At 37.7% G+C, this 12,719-nt stretch overlaps 1 protein-coding gene across 2 annotated transcripts; it reads left to right on the top strand.

Moving 5' to 3' along the window:
- Positions 1 to 1,327: 1,327 nt before the first annotated feature.
- On the top strand, positions 1,328 to 12,501 carry gal (galanin/GMAP prepropeptide). 2 transcript variants are annotated; one of them, XM_067591088.1, is made up of 7 exons: positions 1,328 to 1,629; positions 1,813 to 1,893; positions 2,855 to 2,909; positions 5,055 to 5,126; positions 10,003 to 10,089; positions 11,424 to 11,495; positions 12,056 to 12,501. In XM_067591088.1, exons 2-7 carry the CDS (start codon positions 1,813 to 1,815, stop codon positions 12,115 to 12,117), a joined length of 429 nt encoding a protein of 142 aa, XP_067447189.1. In that variant the 5' UTR covers positions 1,328 to 1,629; the 3' UTR covers positions 12,118 to 12,501. The 2 variants fall into 2 exon arrangements, with proteins under 2 accessions (XP_067447189.1, XP_067447190.1); XM_067591089.1 differs by lacking the exon at positions 5,055 to 5,126 and having other exon boundaries at positions 1,337 to 1,629.
- Positions 12,502 to 12,719: the final 218 nt, after the last annotated feature.

The raw sequence follows: 12,719 nt of genomic DNA, 5'->3' as shown, positions 1-12,719 counted from the left end.
ACGAACCACCATATTTCACTTGAACACATGTTGGACAACTGGCAGACAGAGCAGTGGGTTAATGGTAAATATATTCATATTATTTGTGTGTTTTCTATAATAACAAAAGTAATCAAAGGAGGGTGTGTGTATGTAAGTAATTGTCTAAAGCGAATTCTTATTCGTTCAGGAAGATTTTTTCTTTCAGTTCATTCAGTCCTGAATGAGAGGCTATACACAAACTGGCCTCTTACCTCTCCATGTAAACACTCAGCTACTGCTCCTCTCCACTGTACTTTCTCCACACTGCTGTGACTGCAGATTTACAACATTTAATTACATTTACATTTATTCATTTGAAAGACACTTTTGTCCAAAGCGAATGAGGCACAATCCAAGCTACAGTAGATCAGAGAAGCCTTCAAGAATAATTGCCTCAACATAAGTGCCTAGCAGATGAGTAAGTACTGAGTAAGTAAGTGGTGAGTAAGTACTCTCGAAAGAAGTAGTTCTTCAAGGCAGACACTGGTGTCTGAGTTTGTGAGCAGTGGACTTTTAGGTTTTCCCACCGCAACCTGTCCATGCATCTTGCTCTGTCCATGGTACTAATCATTAAGTTTGAGCCCCCTCTCTGTTTGCCTCTGTCCACAGTCCTGAACCTTCATCTGGGCTTATATGGGCCAGTACTTGTAATGTGAGTTGTCCTTTAAAAAGAAGACACTGAGGCTATTTCATGCCTCAGTCCAGAAATCCTAAGAGATCTCATAGTGCAACTAATTAGGCTGTATCATATATTGTATGTCTCTGCAACTGTTGCAACAGCTTCCTGGTGGTTTCTTGGTGGAGTTTACTTGCATGAGACAATAAAAGCAAATATGTCCTCCTGTGAAACAGGATTTTTAGAATGTGATTCCCTGGAGTCCTTTGGCATCTTTCCACACCTCTTGTCTTGAGGAGACTGAAGGCATGAGTGTTACTCCAGTCTAGTAAAGTATTAATGTATGTACTAAGGCATTCAATATTAGGCTGGTACAAAGACATTGATATCATTATAAGCCTATAAGCCTATTCTACCCTCTTTGTTAAATACAGTATCAGCATTATTGGCCAGCTACAGTCACCAATGCTTTTCATGAAATAAAATACAGAAATTCAATAAAATAACGCAATATAAAGCAAGAAGGAAACATAAAACAAACAAAAAAGGGAATAAAATCATAAAGATCATAAACCATAAATTGTTGGTGATCAGAAACATGAAGAATAATGTGTGACCTGCTCCTCTGAAGCATTTAGAATAAACATGTTAAAGTCATAGATCAGGTTAGGACGGAAAAATAGCGCAGACGCATTTTTTTTTACCTCCTTTTTAAATCCAATCCCATGTCTCCGAGGGCGACAATGAAAAATCTGGTGCTGGCATTATATGATATTATTGAATTTCATTATATGTTCTCCTCGTGACCTGCCCATCCTGTCTGCAGGAGGGGCTGCTGACGCGGGCGGGCAGCAGCAGGGTTGGGCTGGAATGACAATAAAAGGTGGATGGAGTCCTCATTTCATCCGAACCACTGAGTGCTGCAAACACCGAGCAACTTCTGCTGCTGACTTCAGAGAGAAACAGACGTTGTGTAAAAGTCATATACAAAGGTAAGTTACTACTTTTGTAGAGTTGATGTTGTTTTTATTTTTATTCTCTGGAAAAGTTGGTTTTGTTCAAATAAAAACTAGACTCATGAGGGGAGAAGTGCTCGCGGATGAATTTCAATTCCATTAGAAATGTTTCCAATACTTTGCAGTTGATGTTGGTGTTTTCTTTTCTCTCTTTCTTAGATGCAGAAGTGCTTTGGGATTTTTTGTGTGTCGCTCATCTTTTGCGCAACTCTCTCTGAGACCATCGGGTTGGTCATTGCGGTAAGTTGTTGCACGAGCTCTAAATTATTAACTGGGTTCCAGTTCTTTTGTTGCAGTTCAACATTCGAGAGACAACCAAATTGCAGCTGCATGTCCGATCAGTTGCCAAGTCATTCAGAAGAGGCCAAATATCGGTCACACTTTACTTTAACCGCGCACTATTTATATATAAACACTTCATAAATAGCTTATAGCGGTCTATAATGTAGGTTGTAAGCAGATATAAGAAATACGGTTGATAACAAAGTTGATATCATAGCTGACACAAAAATCCCTCAAAGGCGAGTTTAAATCATTTTTGTGCTTGGAAATAGTTTGACTAAGAGAAATCTTAAAGCACGGGTCCAAATATTTCAAGTCTGTCTTAAAACAACAGTCAGGAGCCCAAATGAACAGTGAAACATGTTTTTCTTGCTGTAATCATTCCTTCTGTTCATACTGAGCATTAGAAGATCCCTTCATAATGACCTTACAATGTAAGTGCTTTATATGCAAAAATGTATTTAAAAGTTTATCTGAAGCTATTATGAAGTTTCAACGTCCAAATGAGTCAAATCAAGCAGATATCTTTCAACGTTACAATCTTTTCAGACTTTTTTAAAGACCCTCTTTTTGTTACTATACTTCCACTGCAGCTCAACAGGGAAGCACTGTCTGAGGAAAGGAAAGGGGGTAAAGGGGTTAGAGTATTGGTGATAAGGCAGGCAGCACCTCACAACATTAACAATAGAATAAATATTAATCTAAGTCAGGGAGCACTATTTATATGGGAGTTGGGTTGACATAATATTAGACAGTCTGGTTAAAAGTTGTGTCATGGGTTTGTACACCGTATGCGTATGTCTGAAGTGTAGCAGAATGATATTGGGTTGCAAAAGAAATCAAAAACACTCACTGACAACATTTGAATGTAAAGAATTAGCCTGTCATGATCTGATCATTTTGTCTCTTCATCCTGCAGGCGAAGGAGAAGCGTGGTTGGACTCTGAACAGCGCTGGCTACCTGTTAGGTCCCCGTAAGTACTGAGTGCACACACTGACCAGCCTGCTGTTACACTGCATCACTAATCAGCTCCAATGTGGCTCGGATGGAAACGTAGTTTAGGACAACACGCTTAAAAAAAATCATGATGCATTCTCAGTCATTACCCACAAATTTTACATATCACAAATTTTGCATTTTTGTTTTCAAATAACAGAATTGGTAACATACTGTACCTACTTAGGTAAATTATCAAATTGATGCACAGTATATATGGTGATAAAATGACTATTTTTCAATGCAAATAAGTATAAATGATCTATTTCTTTGCTTAGATCATTATACAGAATAGTTCATTATACTATTTTCCTGACTGTCAGTGTTTTTAGTGCACAATGACGGCATGCCAGCATGAAAAGTTAAAACAAATTTATTTGATTTGTAGCTTTTATTCTAAAATATCAGCATTCACCTTAAAAAAAACCCCACATTAATTTAGTGTTTGTCCTAAATTACACTTCCAGCATTGGAGAAAACTGTAAACTATTATTAAGAAGATGGTCTCATTGTTTTCTAGCCAGCCGCTAACTACTCTGGTATCAACAACCACTTCCATTCTGCCACTGTGTGCTCAGACAGCATCTGGTTTGTCTTGTTGTGTCTTTGAGCTTCATATAAACAAGCATAAGCTGATGAAACCCTAAGTTAATATTAAGTGCCAGAAGCTAATCTCATTTACCACCAAAATGTACAAACCTGCTGATGTGCACCAAATTTCTGCATTGTAGTGGATGGAAAGGGATTTGGATTGATATACATGTAAAAACAACTGGGGCTTAGAAGGCTATACACCTGTGCTTTTAGGCTGAAAAACCTAGAATGAAAGTGATGATACACTGGCAGCATTTAGAGGCAATATTACCTTCAGGAGAGTCACAGAGGATAACACTGGAATGGCTGATGGGAGGAAATGTGACAATAGATAAATGTAGATATGATGTTGTTTTGGAGCTGCAAAACTTTTCATAGTCCTGACAAAATATGTATGAATATTTCTAAATATTCATAACACATGCAGTCATTTTTTAAAAATACATTTTCAAGTCTTTCCCTGAACATTGTGAGATGATAGCTCTCATGGTCAGTGGAAACTAGAATTTCAGAGTTTGTTTGGCCCTTTAATCACAGTCTTCTCTCACGGTTAAAGCTGCTGTAGTTGATTTTTTGACCACAAAATCTGATTTATCTCCTTTATACAGTTGATTTTGATAATTGGGCATTTACATATCCAGCAGATGCAGAGCAGCATTAACCTTCATTTGGAGTTGTGTTTGTATATGAAAATCTATATTCACTCTCTTTTAGCACTGTTTGGTTTCAACCAACTCCTGGCTCTTAAATATCTGTTTTTTTAGCTGCTAAATGCTCCACTAAGTTCACCAGCTAGTCTAACTGTGTGTGTCTGTTGTTTGGTGCTGAGCGGGTAGTGTACAGTGGGTTTATCAGAGTTTTTCATTGAAAACAGCTGCCTGCCGCTGCTGAAAGCCAGGTTGATGAGAGTGTAGTTTGCAGGCCTGAAAACCAAAACAGAGCTCTGTAGGGCTGAGGGGAACTGCAGAATTGGTGATAATTCACTGTGGGTTTGTCATGACGTGTGTCATCTTTCAGGTCACACACTAATTTGATCCATTGTTAATATCAAAATATTGATTACTGCAGCTTTAACTGAACTGAAAGTGGGGAATTGATAGGACCTTGCGATGCTTATTAGGTGTCTAGTTCTGACTCCAGAACTCACATGTATTGCTTGAAAATGTTGCCTATGTAACATGACTTACAAAAGAGATGATCATCTTTTGTGAATCAATGTTGTTATCTTTCTTTGTCCTGTCCGCTGTCTCCACTGTGTCAGCTAATTTAGTATAATTTAAAGATGGTCTCATTACCTATAGAGGACATATTAAGTGAACACTGAGTATCCAGATGTGTGTGTGTGTGTGTGTGTGCATGTGTGTGTATGTTCTTACCAATTTGTGGGGTTCAAATCACTCCAGAACAAAGGCCCCTGGAAATGTTGTCCCTTTGTATGTTTGTGTGTGTGTGTGTGTGTGTGTGTATGTGTGTGTGTGTGTGTGTGAAGCCCAGGTAAAGGTTGCTCCTGCCTCATCCTGTGTTTCAGGTCGTATTGATCACCTAATTCAGATAAAGGATTCTCCCAGTGCCAGAGGCAGAGACGAGCTGGTCACTCAATGTAAGATAGAAACATACGGCTGCTGCAGGGCCTTGGTGTCAGGCCAGGAATTGCTCTGTCCAAACATCCCGCCTTTTAGCTGCTTCTGTCGCTTAGAGGACGCCTGTCATCCTGCTGCTGTCTGTGCTTATGCATCCAAACACTGCATTTCTATGTGTGCTTTACGCTAAGAAACTCATGTTGATCTCAAGCTGAGTGGGAATAAGAGGAAAACATCCTGTGACTTTTACTTGGGACCATTCTTACATTATTCCAAGATGTTAACAACCGTTGCCAGCCAGTCACACCAGATTAAGTTGTTTAATTTAGCTGTGGCAGTTAGTTAACAAGTAAAACACATGCAATGAGTGTATGGCTCCTTTTAAATTAGTTGAATTGTATAAATGATAGTAACTAATTTTATCTTACTGCAGATTTGTTGACACTTCTGTAGTTATTTTGATCAAGTGGGAGATATCATAGCATCCCTGTCAGAGTTCTAGATTAGTACAGTTCATTTTTTTGTGATTGGGTTGCTTGTAATTACGTATTAAGTATTCAGATCCTTTACTTAAGTAAAAAATACTCCATTACAAGTAAAAGTACTGCATGAAAAATCCTACTGCAGTAAAAGTACATAAGTATTATGAGCTTGATGTAGTTAAAGTATTGCAGTAAAAGTACATAAGTATTATGAGCTTGATGTAGTTAAAGTATTGCAGTAAAAGTACATAAGTATTATGAGCTTGATGTAGTTAAAGTATTGCAGTAAAAGTACATAAGTATTATGAGCTTGATGTAGTTAAAGTATTGCAGTAAAAGTAGTGGTTTGGTCCCTCTGACTGATATATTATTATATATGACATCATTAGATTATTAATAGTGAAGCATCAGTGTTAGAGCAGCATGTTACTGTTGTAGCTGCTGGAGGTGGAGCTAGTTTACACTACTTTATATACAGTTAGCTAGTTTAGTCCAGTGGTTCCCAACCTAGGGTTCAGGCCCCTCCGAAAGGTCACCAGGTAAATCTTAGGGATCATGAGATGATTAATGGGAGAGGAAAGAAGAAAAAACAAAGTTCTGATACACAAATCTGTTTTCAGATTTTGGACTATTTCTCTAATCTTTGATTTTTGGTGAAATATTGGATCATTTGAACATTTATTGAAGTAAATGTAGTGGAGTAGAAAGTACAATATTGCCCTCTGAAATGTAATGGAGTGGAAGTATAAAGTCATCAAATGGAAGTACAAGTACCTCATAATTGTAGTAAAGTACAGTAGATACTCGAGTAAATGTACTTAGTTACTTTCCACCACTGACGAAATGAAACCAACATGGTATAAATCAGACCTTGATGTCTTTAAAAAATATCATAAAACATACCAGAAATTGATGCAGAAGATATTTTAAACAACTCATCTACCAAAAATGAATAGTAAACCATTTTTAGACATATACTCCAGGATGTGTTTAACCTAGCTTAGTAAAAACTGCCTAGTTCAATAAGATGTGAAAAATACCCCTTCCACCAACTCTGAAGATGTCTTATAATATTGTATTATCTTAGCTAGTAATCTTGCAACTTAAACCACCATGTCATGCCTTCATATTGCTGTGCATGTGTTAAATAAGATATGACGTGTGCTGGACATAGGCTCTCTGCTGACATAGAAAATGTGTGTGTATCAACTCCTGTGGGTTCATTTTGAGCTTAGAAACCACTAATTTAGGGAGAAACTATGCTATAGTGAGCTATCTATAAATGCTATTATAAACACATTACATACATTCTCTGTCACTGCACGAAGCCAGTCTTGACAAAGAATGCATACATATCTTAAATAGGTGAAGAATGCAAAATATGGAGCATATTCCCCATGAAACTGTTCATTTACGCAGGAAATGGATTCTTCATGAGTTGTAGGATTTTAATTTAATGTCCCTACACTTAAACTGCTATGTGATTCTTTTTGTTTTGTTGTTTTTTGTGAAATGTTTGCAACATAAGAGTATGAGAAAAACACCTCATGTTATCCTCGGAGTTGTTGCATGTATTTTTGTGTAACAGACCTACGTAAAGTCAGGTAGTCGGAGTCGCTTTGGATTTGAAATGGTTAGTGTTGACTCTGATTTTTAGCTGAGGGCGCTTCCATATCAGAAGAACAGTGTAGGAATTGAGCCCTGTTTCTAGAAAACAGAAAGTAATTGGACAAATAAACATAAACTTAAATAGTCATTATATTGAATCTGTGGTTATGAATACTTTCCAGCACATGATTATGATCTGCAGACATCAGAAGACACTGGACACCCTCCATGATCCTTAAAACTGAAAGCCAGCAGTCAGGCTAAACTCATAGTCATAGTTTTATCAATTGATTAAAAATGCATAATAACTGTGCACAGCTGTAGTTACAATCACCAAAGATCAAATCACAATAAAGCCTGATGTGTTATTTCCATTGTCATCCTCCGAATCCTAATTTCAGGAGCAACTGCACTTCACCTGAAAGCTGACTGAACACATATAGATATTATCTGGCCAGACAGAAAACATGCATAGAGTGTTCCTCTTTGGGAGCATTCAGGAATCTCAAAGCTGACGACACAAAAACAAAAACCTGTGTTATACTTGGATAACAGGATATTTTCACGGTGAATTATTACAGCAATTAACAAAATTAACATAGTAATAAACCATATTTCCACTGCAGTCTTTTGCAAAATAAGTTTCACAAAGTTTTTAAATATTTACTACATACATTTTTGATAGAAATGCATTCCATTTACTACTAATTGTTTAAGAATATTAAATATAGACTTAAATATTGACTGAATCACCAAAGGCATATAGACATATAGACAGCAGGAGACATTTATACCTGAAAGAGAAAACCATTTAAACACATTATTTTTTCCTTGGGGGTCACTCCAATGTCATGTATTCTAATTGGACTCTTAAGCTTATATTTGAACGCACACAAAGGTGCAGAGCGTAGCAGTTCAAGCACTACTTTAACTAATGAGGAAGCTCCTGAGATGACTCAAACAATCTCGACCACTTAATGTCCCTCCTCCTCAATCACAGATCATGACCTCTCATAGAGACAAGTGGTGAACTGATGCGTGAATTTAAAAGTTAAAGATGCATACCTGAAAAAGACTGGTGAGTAATGCAAAGTCAAAGAAAGCAGTTTGATAAGGAAGATATTTTCTTTAGTGAATGTATATCCTCCTACATACATAAATACTGTACCTCAGAACCTTCTGTGTAAATCTTTGCCTTCCCCTTAGCTCTGTGACTCGACTGTAACAAACTGGTGATGGTAGTAAACAAGATATAGTGGTTTTAGAATCAATTAGCCTTTGAGCTACAGTATTTCCAGATGTCGGAAAACACAGAGGACTCTTAGATGTTGTGGTGACTAGTTAACCAGATACCACATGTAGCCTAAATATGGCAGTTTAGGATTTCTGGAAGGCATATTATTTCCGTTTTGGCTGAGTTGGGCTAGCACCTTCCCCCTACTTCTAGTCTTTGTGCTAAGCTAGACTAAGCACATAACTATCAGACTGTACTGGACACTACAGTTCTGCACAGGCCAAAAACTAAAACCCCAACCCAACAACAGCAGACTGGTACTGCCAAATCTGAGACACAACCCAACCCCAGACCTACATTTGTCTCAGTCAGAGAGAAAAAGATAGAATTTTCTGATACATTAGACCCTTTATGCAACAAAATGGCCCATACCTGATATCTTTTAACTGAGTACAAGCAAAAATTCTAAAATATTCTTTTAAAAATTATAAGAAATATTCAGTTTCAAGCTCAGCATTCTCATATTGCGATTCAAAAACTAATGCAATCCAATACAACAGTTCTCCCATAAATGCTACTTCTACGAAGCTTCTACATTTTCAGATTTTGTTGACATTGTCAGAAAGGTGACAATTCTACTATATGTTTATTATTGAGGTTGTAGTGGGCGGTGGTGGTGTAATGGAGTGCATTATATTGAAAAGTGTTCCTAATATTTTGCCCCCCTCGTATGTTAATGGTGAGGACAGTTAAAAAAAACTATGACATGTAATCTCAGCAGCATTCTCTTAATTCATACACCACTTATAAAAACAAGTTGCCAGCTAATGAACTATCCATCATTATGGCTAAGCAAAACACTTTGCTTGACTGTTTTTTATTTTTTATCATAAATATTATTTTAATGCCTTTCCTTGTGTGTAAAAACTCACCTCATCCTACTTTAAATGTGTGCTTTTTTTCATTTCTTCTGTCAGTCCAATCTCTGTCTTATGGCAATTCCATGAGCCAAGCCCTGCAGGTGGTCTGTACTAGTTTGGAAATTGAACCAAACAATTACAAACAAAACACCATGCTGAAATAACCACCTGAGTGTACAACAATGTCCTTTAGCCCTTCTTACGAGAACTACTGTAGGTAGAGGTGTGCCATGTGTGCACTGTGTATGTATGTGTGTCTAAAGTACGATGCTTCTGATACAGTGAGATATTTCTGAAATGTATGTGTTCCCTGTTCCCAACCCTAGTTATTATGTTATGTTTCAAATAATTCAGTAATTTAAGCCTGGTAAATACACATCAGTTTCTTTTGTAAATAGACATTTTCAATTCAAACAAATAAAGAATGTCATACACAGCTGAAACAAGGGAAACCCTGAAGCAGCTGCAAATGATTTTCTTGAAATGAAACATTTGTTGTCTTACTTTTATCACATTGAAATGCAGTTTAACTTTTAATACATCATGAAATTGTTGAATTCAAAGTGAATTGAGCTTAGGGCTGCACCCAGTGGAATGAAATGCTTTGCTGTTTGTATGACTGTATCGGCTGTGATCACTCCTCATTGTCCAGATGGCATAGATGGACACAGGACACTAGGAGACAAGCCTGGTCTGGCTGGCAAGAGAGACATGGGCCAGGAGGAGGACTTCAGAACAGGTCTGTGTGTTTGTCTCTTACATATGGAAACAGGACTCCTGATATCAACTGTTAACAGATACACTCTCTGATTTTGTTGCAGTATATAACTCCCAAATAGTGCCCCCAAATCCAGAGAGTCCTTCCAGCTCACTTAACTGAGCTGTATTGAGTTTCAAATATCAGCAGTGGCCTGGAAATATGGAAATACATTTGGGAATGTTTGGGGTGCTACTGAGCAAAATCATATTTGAACTAAAGAGGAACTTCACATAAATGTTTTTTTTTGGCATATTGGCATTAACTTCTGCCCAAATTAGCATGTATGTGTCTAATTGGATTTGAGGGTTCAGTTCAGCTAACTTCACCAGCCCCTCCCTAATTATGATGTAATAGCCAAGACTCTATTTTGTCTATTGACCCCCCAACTGTGCATAGTGGAACACTGGTTATAGCCTCAGATTGTGCCTCTCACACGTCGCTGCTGGTAATGATAGCAAGTCTGATAAGTGACGGTGGAGAGATGATGATGTACATGAACTAGAGATTTATTCCTCTTCTGAGGCAGTACACACAACACATGGGCCTGCTGATAACTGTGCTGTATTGTAGTTGATGAACAGTCATGTTAACTGTGATGACAGACACACACACACACACACATATACACACCAGGAGAGTGTCTCACAATAGAGCCACTAGCCTAGCTACAACATCCTTAGGTACTCTAACAGCAACTCTCTCAAAGGGCCATAGTGACTGTCAAAGCTCCACCAGACTCTGTCTTTCCAGCAGACACAATGAGTCTGACAGCAGCTGCTCATGGCTGGTTAGCTCTGATTACCAGCTTTATGTTGCTATCAATGCTACACTACGCTGTTGTCAGTCAAGTGTCCACATCACACATCCATGAGGCCTCATACAGTACAGTTACCACTCTTGCATTTTTTAACTATGCTTGGAAGGAGGGTTCCAGCAGAATTTGGGAGTGTATTTGAAAAAGAAACTTAGCAAACCACTAAGAATCATCAAAGCAACCTCCTATCAACACCCACAAAACCCTTACAACAACTTAGTGACACCCTAGAAAACCTCGTAATAGCTTTGGAAAGCCATTTTTAATGAGTGTTCATTTTTCATTCTTCTTGAAGTCAGTTCACAGAATGCTGAATTACTTAATTATACATTACTGTTCAGTTTCCTCTCTAGTTCACATCTCTGAATTCCTCAAAATGTTTTAAAGCATTCTTTAAGATATCTTTTTCTTGGAATATTTCACCAGAGTTTCTGTTAAAGACAACACTAACTGTAGATTTGACATTTAATACAGACTCTGTGTTGCTCTGCCTCCACAGGTGCCCTGAGAATAGCAGATGAAGACATCATACACACCATCATTGACTTCCTGTCGTACCTCAAACTTAAAGGTAAGCTTATCATTGCATGCACAGTCATTGAATGACAGGACTTAATTCCTATTTGCTCCCATGCTGTATTGATGTAAAATGTTTCACTGGATATTCATTTATTCAACAGTTCATATCAATGAAAATACAGAGAGGGTGTGCTGGTTCTGATTATTAGGCTACTGTGGTTGTGTAAGGGTTTTTTAACTTCACACTGCAGGGGGGGAAATAGCTTTCATTGACTAATTGTATCTTTCACTTTTGTGCATAAGAGATGATGACTGAGATATTAAATTTATTACAGATATATATATATATATTTTAGATTATGATATGTATTGTGTACAGGTGGAGCATTTTTCTGAGTTTAAGATCAGCAGGCCACCAAAATGATCAGAAATCTTCCTTTAGAGGGTCATGAATGGAAATCTGGCCAGTTGTTGTTGAGATGTTGTCCGTTATCAGGGCAAAGGCATATTATAGTAAAACATTAATCAGTGAATTTGAATTTGACAAACTGCCAGTCTGTTATATCTACACAAACAATTTTAAATGTGCTCTGTTTGTGTGTGTGGTTGCAGAGATGGGAGCCTTGGACAGCCTGCCTTCCTCTGTGACATCAGATGAACTGGCCAATCCCTAATGCGTCTGCCTCTCTGCTGTTCACCTCCCTCTACCCCCAGTCTATGTTTCTGCTGTGTGGGCTCCTGCTGCCCTAAATGTCACCTTACTGTAGCTCAATTCACATTCTGACTCTGGATTTGTCATGGTACCAAAGATCTGATTTTTTAACTCTTTGTGACAGGGATTGATTGTCCCCCAATATAAATATCAGATCTTTGTGCTCCTGTGTAAATAAAACTTTACATCCACTGAAAGTCACTGGGACTCGGGGTGAGAGTCTACTGACTGTAGGTGGTTCTATTAGGGACCTCTGTTCAGAATCCCCCACACTGCATTATCATCTTAATATATTACCACCTGATTTAAGAGAATGGAGTGAAATAAACAAACAAATGGCACTGGATTCACACCTTGATTTTATTTCTTCTTGAGTCATAATCACAATATTTATGGCTTTCATTTCAGAAGCAAATGACAAGTTTTCACACCCAATAACTTAACCTTGTTTTTTCATGGTAAAATGTTAGACTTCCTTGGGAACAGTGAGGTTGTACCTACTTGCTTTGGTTTAGGCCTGCAACTAAAGATTATGTCCATTATTGATTAATCTGCTGATTATTT

Source organism: Thunnus thynnus, chromosome 5, assembly GCF_963924715.1.
Source record: "Thunnus thynnus chromosome 5, fThuThy2.1, whole genome shotgun sequence".
NCBI lineage: Eukaryota > Metazoa > Chordata > Actinopteri > Scombriformes > Scombridae > Thunnus > Thunnus thynnus.
This window is presented reverse-complemented; position numbering and strand designations above follow the sequence as displayed.